A 15,581-nucleotide genomic window follows, 5' to 3' on the forward strand; every position below is an offset into this window, starting at 1 on the left:
GTTAACAAATGTTAAATTAATAAATAAATAAATGTTTAGCAACAGCTAAACTGCCTCTCCAATATATACCAACCTAAGGCAATGTGATCTAAACAAGCTAGAGACCTGCTACAACAAAATTGCCAAATTCACCACAGAGGCATCCTACCATAGTCACCACTGTCTCTCACTTACTGAACTGGGCTGGCTTGAACTCCCTCACCTCCTTCAGTGGTATCAACTCTCACTTGCCCACAAACTAATAAACCATCCACTAAATGTCCCATCCCTCCAGAATCTACTCCAACCCTATCGCACCACCAGACCACTAAGATCCAGCAACAAAAATCACTTGCAGATCACTAAAGCCAATAACTCTGCTGGTGAAGCACTATTCTCTTGCGCCATAGCCAAATTATGGAACTCACTCAAACCCACAATTATCTCTGTACCATCATGCACCCACTTCAAAATTTTAAATACATAAAACAGATAAATACATGATAGCTATGATTTCATAAAGCAAGTTTCTCATCTTTCTTCATGAATTCTGTTCATATTCTTTAAAATATGTCAAAATGATTTGGAGAAAAATACTTGTTGTTAACTACTTTTATTCTGACACAGATATGATTGTAATGCAAATTATACAATGCCTACTCTAAAAACGTGCACGCTGATTGGCCAGCCCAACCAGCGTGCCCGTTGTAAATCCCTCAATATACTAACGGAAAAAGGTCCGGTCGCCCGGACTTTTTCCGTTAGTATAAAACACTGTCTCGCTATGTTAAAAGAGTTTAACATAGCGTCACAGATTTAAAAAAAGCAACGGAGATCTCCGTTGCTTTTTTTAAAGCTGTCTCGCTATGTTAAATGAGTTTAACATAGCGACACAGTGTGTAAAAAGCAACGGAGATCTTGCGATCTCCGTTGCTTTTTTTTAAACCTGTCTCGCTATGTTAAATGAGTTTAACATTGCGAGACAGCTTTAAAATAAGCAACGGAGATCTCCGTTGCTTATTTTAAAGCTGTCTCGCTATGTTAAACCCATTTAACATAGCGAGACAGTAAAAAGCAACGGAGAACTTGCGTTCTCCGTTGCTTTTGCCCACAGCTCTGATGTACTGCGTAGGCATGCGCAGTACATCAGAACTGCCGCGGAACAGCAGACAGCTGCGGAAGGGCAGCAAAGAGGCATTATACAATGCCATTATTTAAGAAAAGTAATTATTTCTTTTCTTAAATAATGGCATTGTATAATAGCAATAACCCACGCCTGGGTGTGGGTAATGCTGGATTTACCCACGGTTGTCTTTGTTTGGTCCCTCGGGCAACGCACTCGGGACCAAACCACGCCAACCGTGGGTAAATCCAGCATTACCCACACCCAGGCGTGGGTTATTGCTATAATATGGAATCTTCATAACATATGCTTACAAAATGAATGAATTATTTCATTTTTCATTTTCCCTGGCTACATGTTTATAGTGACAAATATTTATAAAATTCACTTGTCTTTCCAAATATGTTTTTATTGAAATATTTGAAATAGTGGTTCTGACACCCCTTTGGGATTGTTTGGTCATATATTAAAATGTGCCACTGTATGTCTTAGAAATCTGATGGGTTTACTAAGATTGATTGCATGTTGAAAAATAATACATGCTTAATCTAAAAATATTCCAGTGGCATTTTGAATGTACAGTTGCTTCTAGTACAAAGACAGGAATGGGGTGGGTTTTGTTAAACAGTCAGCACTGCTAAATGAATTTGATTAAATGTCAGAATGACCATAAAATAATAGCCACTGATTGGTCATAAAATAATAGCCACACTGATTGGTCATAAAATAATAGCCACTGATTGGTCATAAAATAATAGCCACTGACTGTTATTAGGCTGTATGTAGGGTGGAACACGAACTGTGATGGTGGTGCTGCGGCAGCATTGTCGCTTCACAGTAAGACATTGTCCTGTTCGATTCTCAGCTAGAGCGTCTTCTGTGTAGAGACATGCATGAATGGGCGTACCTTCGTTGAAGGTTGTGCGTCAGGGCCGGCAACTCGGCACGTAAAAATCTACTGCCAATCATTAGCGGACCAGAGTTCCACTGTGGCGACCCCTAACCGGGAAAAGTCAAAAGACGCAACAACATAGGGTGGAACATGGACATCGAACACTGCTGGGGAAGTGGAAGTGGAAGTAGAAGATGCCCTGCACTGCTTGACAGTGGCTGCGGAAGTAGTAATTAATGACAGGCTGAAATCCCACAGTACTGTTAGATGAGGTACTGGATAAAGGCTTTCTCATCCATATTTCACCTGAAATTTTGGCAACAAAGGTAATATTTTAAAATGATGTATAGCTACCATTATAGGTGCATTCCATTTGTTATGGGTATTAATGAAGTTGTCCAGAGACAGAAGCAAGGTCTTTGTAACTTTAGATTTTATGTCGAACTCTTTATACATACTTATCAAAATCAGTTAAGATTTTTGTCAGTGTTAATGTGTTTTAAATAACAGTTCTCAAAAGATCTTGCCTGTAATAAGTGATCTTTATATTTATTGTCTTTCAGAATCTTAAAACTAATGTACATTGCACAAAAAAGGCTTCTTATGAAAAAATCAGAATGATTTTTAAACATAATCTTTTTTACTCACACGATTGTAGTCGTACACAACTGTAGCTGATGTGTTTCCTATAGTTGAGTAAAATGTAGCGACATTTTCTTTGCTGCTGACAGTAACTGTCTGATCAGTTTTTTCTCCATTTGAACCAGTTATAGTCTGCTGAAAAATCTGAAACACACAAAAAAATGAGTGGTAAAGATAGTTCTGCTGTTTTGCACTGTTTATCACTGAAAGAAAAAGAAACTACTACTGATGTGCATTGTAATAAATGAAAAAAATGACAGGAATATTTTCTGAAAAAGCAGTAACCAGTTAAAGAAATGGGAATGCTTCATTCAGATTTGCATTCTGAAGTCCTCTCAAATAACAAAAAAAAAAAAACGTTTTGAGTTTTGCAACCTTTCTGTAAAACAAATAAGTACATTTCAGTGACAGCATTAGGAAACATACAGGTTTCATAGAATTTGTTTTTTCCCCACCTATGGCTTAGTGGACAGTAAGCTGAAGAACTGCATTGCATTTAAGTTGGCAGGATGCTGCTCAGGATGACATAAAATTTTACAACAATGTCATGAAATAGATGTGAATCACTAAAATATGAAATTGCTAGGTTTGTTGTCTGTTTCCAAGGAAAGTGAGTATTTGTAAACTCAAGGATGCTCAGTCCAGAACAGTTGTACAGAGTTAAGTCAGCATGACTTACCTCACTAAAAAAACAATATTTGTCATGTGCGTATAGCATCAAAAGGGTTCCCTATCAGATGCTTGAGTTGCAGAACGTCGAAGACCATACAGCCGAGACCATATGCCCAAAACCCTACAACCTCAAAAAAAACACAAGAATGAGCTAAACCAACTTACCATGCGTTTTTGCAGGGGGGCAAGCCCCCTGTACCCCCCCCACACCCCTTGCTACTTAACTATACCAACTCTGAAATCGCACTACAGTCTGAATAATGGCAACTCATGAGTTCTGCGCTGTACTGTGATCTCATTACAAAGTGTTCAAGGCTGTAAAACTTTAGCCATATGATCTTCGATGTTCTGCAACTCAAGCATCTGATAGGGATTCCTCAAAAGTTATCTGATTAAAACTATTAGCAAATAGTGCTTGTATACTTCTTAGTAGCTTTGTTCTTTGTATACAATCTCACATAAATTGGCTCTTGTGGCCAAAAAAGACCATAAGACCTATTCAGCTTTCTCATTTTCTGGCAATTCACACATCAGACTTAGATTTCTCACTTTTTTCACCTTCCTTATATGACAATGCTTTCATATGTCTGTTCCTTATACTTCTGAAACCATACCATGCCAGCTGCCCCAGCAGTACCTAGGACTGTACTGAAAAATGCTTCCTTAAATTATTCATTACATTTCTTCTTCCTCCTTTATACTGTACACATCCATCATTACACTTACCCTTTTCAGCATATCACTAATGTTCATGTCAGTCAAATATGTCTCTCAGATGTTGTACACCTTCTGCCACACCCCTGTGCAAGCAGCCCTATATGTGTACAGTAAATCAGATACACACAATAACATTCTTACATGTACATGTATGTACATGTATGCAGGCACATAAATACAAAGACACACACACACATGCATTCACACACTTATCCATATCCTATTTCTTTCTCTTATATCTGTGAAGTAAACTTTTAAAAGTCAGTTTGGCTAAGTAACCTAGACACATGTTTTGCACTTCCTAATGGCTTGCCCTGATGCAATACTTAATCTGTGATCCGTGTTTTTTTTTATCTAGAAGATAATGCATACCATTATTAGACACATAAATTGGTTTGTCCACATAACTCTTTCCCCAGCAGCTCCAGCTAGCATCTGCACTGCTGCCTATAACTCATTTCTAATTTAGGTGCATTCTGTTGGCAGATTTCTCATGTTCAGCAATACAGGCTGGGTTTGAACCTGCTAACTTCCATTCTAGAGGCAAAAACATCCAGCATGTGCTTGTAAGGTGAGTAGAGCCCATCACAGATATGGTGATAACATGCAAACTCTAAACAAAGAGTGAGCAAATGTCAGAATCATTCCTCATACATTGTCTGTGAAGCAATCATATTACCCATTTTTTCAACACTGTTTGTTCTACAACATCATTTTGACTTTCAACTCACAGAGGGGCTCCGATGGGAGTTGGTAATCATCATAGTATCCAGTACTTATCCTAGTCCTGTTCACACCTGTGATAGACTTAATCAACAGAATGGTTTGAGGGAACAAATCAACAAAGCTGGTGAATGCAGATGATGTAGTAGTACAAGCAAGCTGTGAACAGGAACGTCCACAATTGAGAGGGGATTGGAATTCAGAATTAGCCACATGTGATGAAGCAGAAGACAACACAATAGGCATGTCAGGAAAATAGAAAAATTAGAAGATGGCGAAGAGTGAAATAGAAGATAAAATAGTGTAGCAAGTTAATAGCTCCAAATATCTGGGTGATGTAGTTGAGGAAAAGTGAAATCTGAATAAGGAGGTCAAAGCTAGAAATAGAAGTGTTGCAGATGATAGGCATAAAGTGTCAGGGGAAGTGTGTGGCTGAAGAATGCTAAAGAAGTTGAAAAATAAGGTGTACAAAGCATTGGTGTGACCACTTGTCCTGTATGGCAAAGATACCTTGGCAATGAAGGCAGTATATATGAGGAAGCTTTAAGTGATTGTTTGCGATGGGTAGTAGGATGCGCTCTGAAAAACAAACATAGAAATGAGGTCACTAGACTGAAGTAGCTCCAAATGAAGGAAAAAGGTCAAGGATTAGGGTGATTCAGTCAATGTACAGGAATGCAGAAGAAATTTTAGTAAGGTATTTGGGAGATGCAGGAAGAAAACAAGAGTAGATAAAGACATCCTGTCAAGCGATGGACAGATCATGAGATTCACTCAGGAATGACTGTAAAAGGAGGTAGAAGAATGGCTTTAAATTAAGAAGTTGTGACAGTTGATATGTCACCTGGACCCCCGTATAAAAATGGGGAAAAAGGAGTTGATGATAAATATCTTGAACTGTAATCTAAAATGATATGGCTCCAGTACAGTGCCCTGACAGATGTCAGTCTGACATAGGATACCACTGTGTCAATGAATCAAGTAATCTGAGTTTGAATAGCAGAATGGGTACTTGTTGGAGCTGTTGTTGAAGGGGTGGAAGAATGATTAGGCATTACCTACTCACCATTCCCTGGAAGAAGGATGAGATGCTTTGATTGTGTAGGTTGGACATTTCTCTGTAGCCCTGTGAAATGATTGAGAGAATGATTTATGCCTGGAAATTGTCACTGTCGTAGGGTGTAGGGCAAGGATGCTGCTAAGTCCACATTACATTAGCAGCCCATCTTAAAGAACAATGTCAGCATTATGGGGACATTTTTATTTATGTATTTATTTACTTATTTTTATTTATTTATTCTTTGTTGACCAGGTTATTCCCACTAGGGTAGTATCCTCTTTTCAGGGCAGACCAGAGGTGGTAATTATACTATTAGGGGAAATTTGGCTAGGGCATTGGGGTACTTCCCTTACTCATCATTGTTGTGAGTGGGAATCATTTTAAAGGAGCACTTCCTGTATCCATTCTAGGCTCAGACACAGCCCAGAGAAATACGAAGGCAGATGGATAGAGTGAATGAGATGATGGAGTAGTTAAAGGAATGAAGAAGAAAGCAAATATCGAGACTGGAGAATGTGCGCAGGATTCTGAGGAAATGTTTCAGAGAAGCCTATTTGATGAAGATGTGTCAACAGATGATGGATGTATAATTACAACCCTCCAATCGGAAGGGTTGTGTGATGATTTAATTAAAGAAATGGTGATGCAGGGTAAGCCATTAAATGAAGGAGATGTTGCCTGGGAAGACATTTTGGAGAAAAAAAACAAAAGAAGATGCAGAGACAATCCTGAAGAATAGTAGTGAGATGGAAAAGAAAACATATGCAGAGAAAGTAAAAGAAGGTAAAAGTGGATAAGCGGAACAGAAGGTAGAATAAAATGAAAAACGGAAGTATGTGGTAATGATTCAAAGTAAAGAAGACAAAGAAATGGACAGGTATGAAGTGTGGCACAATTTAATAGCTCCTTCGAGTGTATATTTGAGACTGTTTTTTTTCAATGGAAATTTTTCTTAGAGAATATGAAAAAAAGAAAGACTGTAACCAATGAAATCTTTATGTGATAAAGGCATTTAACAGGGAAACAAAAAAGAAGATTCATGTACAATTTTGAACAGAGGTGGAAAGAGAAACTTTGAAAGGACATTTAAAAGCTTTATATAAAGAAGTATTGGACATTGCAAAAGTTTATGACAAAAATGGTTAATGGACTGGTGCCTTGGATCTTGATATTTTGATATTGTGTTAAAAATAGAAAGAGAAAAAAATTACACATATACTGAGCATGATAAATGTGGAGGGGAATATGGGTGTTGTAAAATACTGCTGACAACTGAAAACATGTTTTTTTTTTTTTTTTGGAAAAGAAGGACATTTGATAAGTAACTGTGACAAAAGAAAATGATATATTTGTGTGGAAATGGAACATGATGCAAAAAATGTGAATTGAAATGTCACAAATGTAACAAAATAGGAAATTTATGGGTGGATTGCAAAACTGAAAATAACAGTAAAGAAAAAGAAAAACAGAGAAGATTTTTTAGCAGTAGTAGAAATTGAAGAAAAATGACATGAGAAAAATAATAAAGAGGACATAGAAGAAGGTTATGAAATAAATGACGAAAAAGACGTAAACTGGGAGATAGTAAAAGGGAAGAAAAAGAATTCTGTTGGTAAAAGAGTAAAAGACAGAAAAAAAAATTAAAGGGATAAGTACAAAAGAAAAAAAACAAAGAATTGAAATGGATGAACAAGAATCCATGCAGCGAAAGATTGGGGCTTGCTATATTGGTTAAAGTGTGTGACTCAGAGAAAAATGGTACAGTGTTTGATTCTGACCTTTGGAAGGAAATCTGCTATGAAAAGCCAGCCTGGTAATTAGCTATGAATTTATGAACCCATGAATCTAAGGAGAAGGAGAAATTAACATTTTAGAATGTTTTCTATAAATGTGAATATTATTAAGAACATAGTAAGAAAACTAGGAAGTTTGCAGTGGTGTAATACATATGATGCAGATGTAATTATTTTAAAAGAAACACGTTTTTAAACAAATGAAGAAAGATTACAGAGATACTATGGGGAAGAAAGATAATCTGGAATTTGGGATGTTCTGGAATAGCTGTTATCTGTAGAAATACAGTAAAGATGTTAGATGTAATTTTAACAAAAATGGGAAAATTAACCATTGTAGATTTAAAATTGAAAGAACAGGTATATATAATTATAACATTATATACTTATACTAAGTGTAAAGAAAGAGAAAGCTTATTTGTTCAGATTTTAGACTATGTAGTGATAAATATGAATATTATAGTGACAGGAGACTTTAACTGCAATTAAAGAGGCAAGCGTAAAAAGAAAGGAAATGATATAAGAAAAATGTTAGAAGTTATGAGATGTGGTACGTTAAAACGCTGGAACAAAAATTCATGGACTTACAAAAGGGGTATTTATAGAACTAAAATAGATTATGTTATAGTATCAGAAGGTTTAGTTAGTTAGCAAAATGATCAGCTGTTTGAGGGAAATAATATGAAAAAATGTCAGCAGATAAAGGATTACACTATATATATAGTTCACATTTTTGAGCATAGTAATAATAATTTGTTGTTGAATAAAGATGTAAATACTGCATTTTATTTTAGTTTTAAAACTTAGGAAAGTACAGTTTGTTCCAGAGGTCTTCTTTTTACAGTACTTAAAATGCTTCTTCTACTTACAAAAAAGGCATTTGTCTCTTTGAACTTCCTAATTAAAGGATACTAGAAGTAGATTTGAGCTTACATTTTCATAGTGTTTTTGAGTAACAAAAACACCGATCAGAATGGCAATCACTGCAATCAGTACCAAGGCAACTGTCGTACATGCAATTATGATTGTCTTCTTATTTCGTGCATGCTGAACAAATCCATAGGCCTGAAAAACAGAACATAAACAATTAGATGGCGTATTATTACTGAACTGTTTGTTGTGTGAAAGTTGAAAAATTCTTTATTTCCAAAGTATGGACATTGCACTTCAACATTCTTAGTAAGTTCTTAAGTTGTATTCTTAAATATTATTTTCATTAACTGGATCCACTATTATTTCCATTACTAGCATGTAATTTATTAATCTCAAATATTTTCTGTTAATGACTTCATTATTACATCCCCATTTATTACTTTACCTTTACCATTGCTGGAGGGTAGAACACTGCTTTATTTACTTAATCCTTCTTCAGTTGATATAGTTAAGCATCATACTTACTGAGATATCTCAACAGTCCTTGATTTTGATTTTGTTGTGTCTTTATACTTTTAATACACTCTCAGCAATCTTCCTTTCATTGAAAGTTGACAGGACTCAAGCTTTCCCAAATATATTTTATCTCAGTTTAGGTAAGACCTGGATCCTTGACTACTGTACTAAGCATTCAGATGTCTCTTTCTGTGACATGTCACAGGAATGATATTACCTCTAGCAGGTACCTCAGGAGAACAACTCTAGTGTATGTCTTTTGGCTTTTCCTGGTTAGGGGCTGCCACAGTGGATAGAAATTTAAGCAAAGAGACTTCCATTACTTGTATTGTTATGTGGCACAGTGCCAGTGCTGGGACCATTGCATAGAGGTTATTTAAACACAATAAGCTACCCACAATGCTCTTATACAGTTTTCTTTCTAATATCTGCAGCTTTCTGCAGACATAAAGCTGATTTTTCTCTTTTTTATTAGTGCCTAATGTAAACATAAGAATGTTATTACAGTGTAGCAAAGCAAACCATACAGCAGTTGTCCAGCAACTGTACCACTGAAAACAGATTTAAAAGTGGAAACAACTGGCAAAGGTAGCCCCAAAACTGAAATGAAATCAGAAAGATACTGATAATTTCTTCACAGATGGTTTCATGATGTACATTATGCTGTCTTATGCATTACTAAATTAGCTGACTAGGAGAGACAGACTGATAGATAAAGAGGTAGGCAGACACATAGATATGTAGGTAGACTGAATGGTAGATAGATAGATAGATAGATAGATAGATAGATAGATAGATAGATAGATAGATAGATAGATAGGTAGACTTAGTATAGCATGTTTAATGAAATCATGCTTTGGGTGTACTGCATGACAACTCAGTAAAATGCATCCTTCTTTAACAACTGAAGTGCATTTTTTATATTTCTGATTGCTCATTTGTGTCTGCATTTGTTTAAAATTTGTTTCTAACGTCTTAGCATATACAGACTCTAATTTATTTTAGAAAATATGTTTGAAAGTTACATTCTGAATATTAAGATGGTTTTACCTGCCAACAATTTTGTGTGAGCATATATTTTAGAAATCTCTACTGCTTACATAAATGGATGGTAAAGTAAAAAAAAAACATAAAAACATTCCAAAACTGTTTAATTTTCCTTATTTTTTCATGACAAGTTATAGCTAGCTGCAAACTAGAAACTAGAAAATTTGGTGAAAATCACATTAGAGCAATCAGATATTCTTCTACCAATTGTACCAAGTAGCAATTTATTTACCACAGAATTTTGTTTACTAAACTGACATCGTATCCACTTAAAATGAGCTGAGATACAAGTATAATTATGTTTTTTTTTAAATAAACAAAAAGAAACCACAAATAATGAGTACCATTATGTAAATAAAAAAGCAACATAGAACACTACAATTAAATAATTAAAACATTTAATAAATAATAAAAAATGTTCATCTCATACAGAACATACTTCATCGGAATTCTAACAAAACCACTTTTATGTGTGAGAAAAAAGCATTCATTTGTTCATTAAAATGTTTGATGAGTTCACTGGAGTACTTTATTTCAAAACTGTGGATGAATTATTATTATTATTTTTATATTATTATTATTATTATTATTATTACTATTATTAAGATGGCATTGCTAAGTTTGGTTTTCCTTTTTATTTTAAATAAAACCCAATCCAATATATTCTAGGTTGAATAATAGGACTTTTCCAACTCACAGCTTACCTCCTGACCACTAGTAAGTCGCATCTACTAATAGAGAAACAAATATTAATTTACTTTAGTGACAAATAACATTTATTTTATTCTGTACCAGTCATACTTTGCTAGATATTTAAATTATGTATAAATTAGTTTGGAAATATATATTGTGCCAGTATTATTTTATAGAATCCATATGTAGCATCTTCTAATAAGCTTATTTTACTCTTTAGTGTGTAAATCAGTACTGTCTTCTACCTTAATGGTCTAAATCATTGTCTTTTTTTTTTTGTTTTCTTCTTAAAGAGTATCTTTACAGAAGCAAATTCCATAGATACATGCATTTTTCATTTTATTATTCATGCAACTTACCGGAGGCTCCATTGTAAGCTCTGTTTTGCTACTGGTGTCCATTTTATTGCACTGTTCTGCTCAAATAGAAGTGATTAAAAACTGAAGTAAATTATGTTTTTCACTTGCAGTTTTTGTAGTAGTTATGGACATACATTGTGGACTTAATCCTTATATACATCCTTAAAGACCAGGAAATAAACTTTTTCAAAGATAATTTCCTCATTCTTCATTAATTAAGAGGATAGTTAAGTATCATCTGTGACAACAATGCAACAATTTACTGGAACTGAAGAGTCAGTTAAATGATGCAGCAGAACAAGTTTTTGTCTCCTCAACAACATCACTCAGTACTGAATCATATTAATCCCAAAACAGCAATTGGTAAAAATATGAAATGTATACCTCAGAGACGGAACATGTTTGTTATGTAGAACCCATTAAATAAGCAATGTAGCTGTCTCATTGAGTAGGTTCTTGATACACATAAGTTACAAAGTTCCTTTATTAAAATTTCCCTTATCTTTCTTCATAGGTTCATAGGTTCATAGGTTCATACTAGGCTATCTGCCCTAAGGCATTTATAAGCCTAGCCAGAATGTGTTTGACTTTCGCCACCCATTTTAAATTTATTTTGCTATGCCCTTTTTCGAGGTTAGTATACCATGCCTCTGTCTAACAGTGACACAGAAGTGATACCCGGGGTAAACCTACGATCTCCCATCCACTCATCATGATTCCTCTTGAAGAGAGTCAATGAGGGACTCTGCCTAACCTGGACTGGGATTTTATTCCAGAGTGAAGGGAGCCTCTGGGTTATGAATCTGTCCCTCCAGCATGTCCTATTTATTTCAGTGCTGAGGTTCAAGTCTCTCGAGCGTAGCTCAATGGGATTTGGATTTTCTGAGGTGCAGCATGTCCATTAATTCCGGGTTGGACATGGCTTTATACGTCAGGCACAGATCGCCTCTGAACAGGTGGTATGCCACTGATTAGAGCTGGAGTTTCTTTAACCGGGCAGCATATGGCATCTGTTTGAGCCCTTTGATCCTGTTGGTGAGGTACTTTTGGGGTCTTTCCAGTTGCTGCAGGTGTCTGGTATGGTACATCCCAAAGGGGGCATTGTACTCAATTATGGGCCTGATGAGGGATGAGTAAAGAGGCACGATGACCTCCACTGATCTAGATGTGAATCCCTTCATGATTAGGTGGGCTATATAAAATGTTTTTCTAACCACTTTGGCCACGTGGTTGTCAAATGAGAGATTGCTATCAACTTGGGTCCCCAGGTCCCTAATTACTTCTTCTGTACTTAATGGATTACCACCTGTGTGGTAATTTGTGGGCACTTTGTTTTTGCCAAAGGGGATGACTATACACTTTTTGGCATTTAGCTTGAGGCCATGGCTGTGGCACCAGTTGTCTGTTTCTATGAGGCCCTTTTGGAGGATGCTTGTGTCAGCTGGAGAGTCGATTATGGCACCCAGTTTGCAGTCATCTGCAAACTTGGTCAGCCACAGTCCTTCCGTGTTGGCCTGTACCTCCGAGAAATATATACTGAACAAGAGAGGTCCCAGGACTGAGCCTTGTGGGACACCACTTGTGACTGGTTTGGAGTCTGACATGGCTCTAGCAAGTCTAACCATGTGGGTTCTGTCCTTGAGCCAGTTTGCAATCCATCTAGTGACATAGGGGTTTATATTTAAGCTGGTGAGCTTATCTATAATGCCCGAGTGGGGTATTGTGTCGAAGGCTTTTGTGAGGTCCAGGTAGGCTGTGTGGACCACCGTCCCCTCGTCAATGGCCTTGGTTACTGTTTCAAAGAAATCAACCAGGTTTAAGAGGCAGGATCTGCCCTTAACAAAGCCGAACTGGGTAGGATCCAGTGTCTGTAGGTCCCCGATATCTTTATTTATGAGGTCCAAATTTTGTAGCTTACAAAATAAAGACAAATCTTGTTTGCAGAGTTCACAGCTTTTACTTTCACCATGTGTTGATGACCAATAACTTCCCTTCAGTACAACACAGTCAACAAATTTGCTACTGGAAAGGAAATTAATATGCAAAGAAACAATACAAAGTAAAAGAAATAGGAACAATAACTAAGTGGTGAACACTGTGATGGCATTTAGGCAGCAGTGGCGTGTTGATGCTCTGTGGGTACCAGTCACACTGACATAGTACTGATGGAAGCTGTGGGAGCTAGTCATAGAGACACCCACTAAAATGCCGGAGTTTATGGAAAGGGGCAGGGGCATCAGACAGACAAGGATGAACTTTCCACTGTCCATCCCCTGCACAGAACACATACAGTAAAGAGATAACTTAGGAAGCAGGACTATGAAACAGACCTAAGAGAGTAGAAAAAAGGACATTTGGGCAGTGATTGTAAGGGATGTGGAATCATAAATGGTACATAGAATGGGGATGTATACAGAGGAAGAAAGGAGTGACGGAGTGAATAAAGCATATGATATTGGTGTACAACATCATCAAAGGATCAGAGGAAGGGAAGCAGCAAGAAGGGAACAGAAAGGCCCCTTTGTATCATGTGTATTCAGTGCAGAACAATGCTTGGGGTAATTATTTATAACTAAAAAGGTTCTTGTCCCTTGAGATGATATGAATATGTGAGTCTCTGCACATACATGTGTTGGTATTTGTGCCTTTTTGTGTATGTATATGCATGGGGGGGGACTGTGGGAAGACATTACATAGGTCTTCGATGCTGAATGAAGAACCAAAGCATCCAAATGACTTGAGGAAACTCAGGGCCTACCTGGATATTTCTGTTGAGAATGTCTAGAAAGATAATATACAGACAAATATCTCCAAGTGTGATCAGAGACTATATTACACGGAGAATATTATATCTCTTAGCAAAGGCATAGGGCAGAGCAAAGAGTGTGTCAATATGTCTATATTTTTTCTTTATTTCTTACATTTGTTAACTAGAAAAGTGAGTTGGTCTTTAATCCAAGTTCAGCCACAACCCAGGCAAAAAAAGGCAGATACAACAGAAACAATATAGCAAACAATACAAGTGGAATTTAAAACAAAACATGAATGACCTTTAGAAAATTTAAGCATTTAGCCAAAATAAATTACATATATTTATTGAAATTATACAGTTATGCAAAGTACATTTTTGCTAAAAATTTGTGAATAAGTAGAGACAATGTCACCTGCAGTGAACAAGGAAGAAAATGCCTGATGTACCTTATTGGGTTATGTTCGTGTGATATACATTACAGGAAGCAGCAGTGCTTGGAGATCAGTGCCAGTGGTAATACTGTGGTCAGCATATGTGGCAATGAGTACAGTGCACTGTATATAAAACTGAGGTCAGCGTACGTTGAAATGAGTACGGTGCACTGTATATAATACTGTGGTCAGCATACTTGGCAATGAGTACGGTGCACTGTATATAATACTGTGGTCAGCATACTTGGCAATGAGTACGGTGCACTGTATATAATACTGTGGTCAGCATACTTGGCAATGAGTATGGTGCACTGTATAGCAGGCTTATTCAGATTCCTATAATAACAACAGGAAGTCACATCCCACCTAAACAGGAAGTACAAATATACTAATAGCTGTAACAGTAGTACTCATTCAGCCACAAAACAGTCTCGCCTCCACAACAACCCCAATGAAGACACAATCCTACACTCTCAATTTACCATACTGCCTACTTCAGGGAATTCTCACCAGGAACAGTTAAGAACATACTTAAAATGCTAGACACAAAATTTAACCATAGTCCATATAATATTGACCCTGCATTTCTAAAACGTTAACTAACCCACAGATTTATATTTTAAATCTTTGTATCAGCTTAGACAAAATCCCACCATACACACCTCAAACACTATTTAATAATTCACATACCTCAAACACCACCTGCATCCTTCGTGCATTAAGTACACTCTACTTCCATTGTCAGTCAGACTAGCATGTCATTCAAGAAGACACTTTATGACCAAATATTCGAAAAAAATAACAAGTATGGTTTGCGAGTTGAGTCTCAGCATGGATTTAGAAATGTCCATAACTTCATTACTGCTATTGTTACAATCACTGATAAAATTTGCAACAACAAAGAAAAAAGGTTGGCTAACAGGTGCAGCCTTCATTTATCTTAGCAGAGGATTTGAAAGAGTAACTGACAGCATACATACATACTAAAGAACTGCATTGGGTTTAGCATTGACACAGTCATCTGGGTTAGATGCTACTTATCAAGCAGAATCCTCATTGTTAAATCAGGTGATATAACTAAACAAGAAGGTGCATGCTCTGCAGGGATCTTATAAACATTTACATTAGGGCCTGTAATATTTATCATATTTATAAATTACATCACATCTTGATCATCCTCCACCAGCATCACCCTGTAAGCAAACCGTATTAAATTTCAGACACATATCTCTGTCTCTAATACTGTCCCTAATACCCTTCAAGCAGACTTTATTGCCATCTGTAAATGGCTAATCAACAATCAGGTCTC

At 36.5% G+C, this 15,581-nt stretch overlaps 1 protein-coding gene across 2 annotated transcripts in view; it reads right to left on the bottom strand.

The window, feature by feature from the left end:
• Positions 1-11,224, bottom strand: part of LOC122806382 (gastrokine-2-like) — a 57,745-nt gene extending 46,521 nt beyond the window's left edge. Inside the window, exons 1-3 of one of the 2 annotated variants that reach the window (XM_044076739.1) lie at positions 11,090-11,224; positions 8,535-8,666; positions 2,643-2,780 (exon numbers count right to left, since the gene is read on the bottom strand). In XM_044076739.1, the coding sequence (XP_043932674.1) occupies positions 2,643-2,780; positions 8,535-8,666; positions 11,090-11,131 (312 nt within the window). In that variant the 5' untranslated portion in view covers positions 11,132-11,224. The remainder of the gene's footprint in view (positions 1-2,642; positions 2,781-8,534; positions 8,667-11,089) is intronic. The other variant, XM_044076740.1, reaches the window with a different exon arrangement.
• Between the last annotated feature and the right edge of the window lie 4,357 nt (positions 11,225-15,581).

Source organism: Protopterus annectens, chromosome 7.part0 (assembly GCF_019279795.1).
Source record: "Protopterus annectens isolate FY-2018-M chromosome 7.part0, PAN1.0, whole genome shotgun sequence".
Classification (NCBI taxonomy): Eukaryota; Metazoa; Chordata; order Ceratodontiformes; family Protopteridae; genus Protopterus; species Protopterus annectens.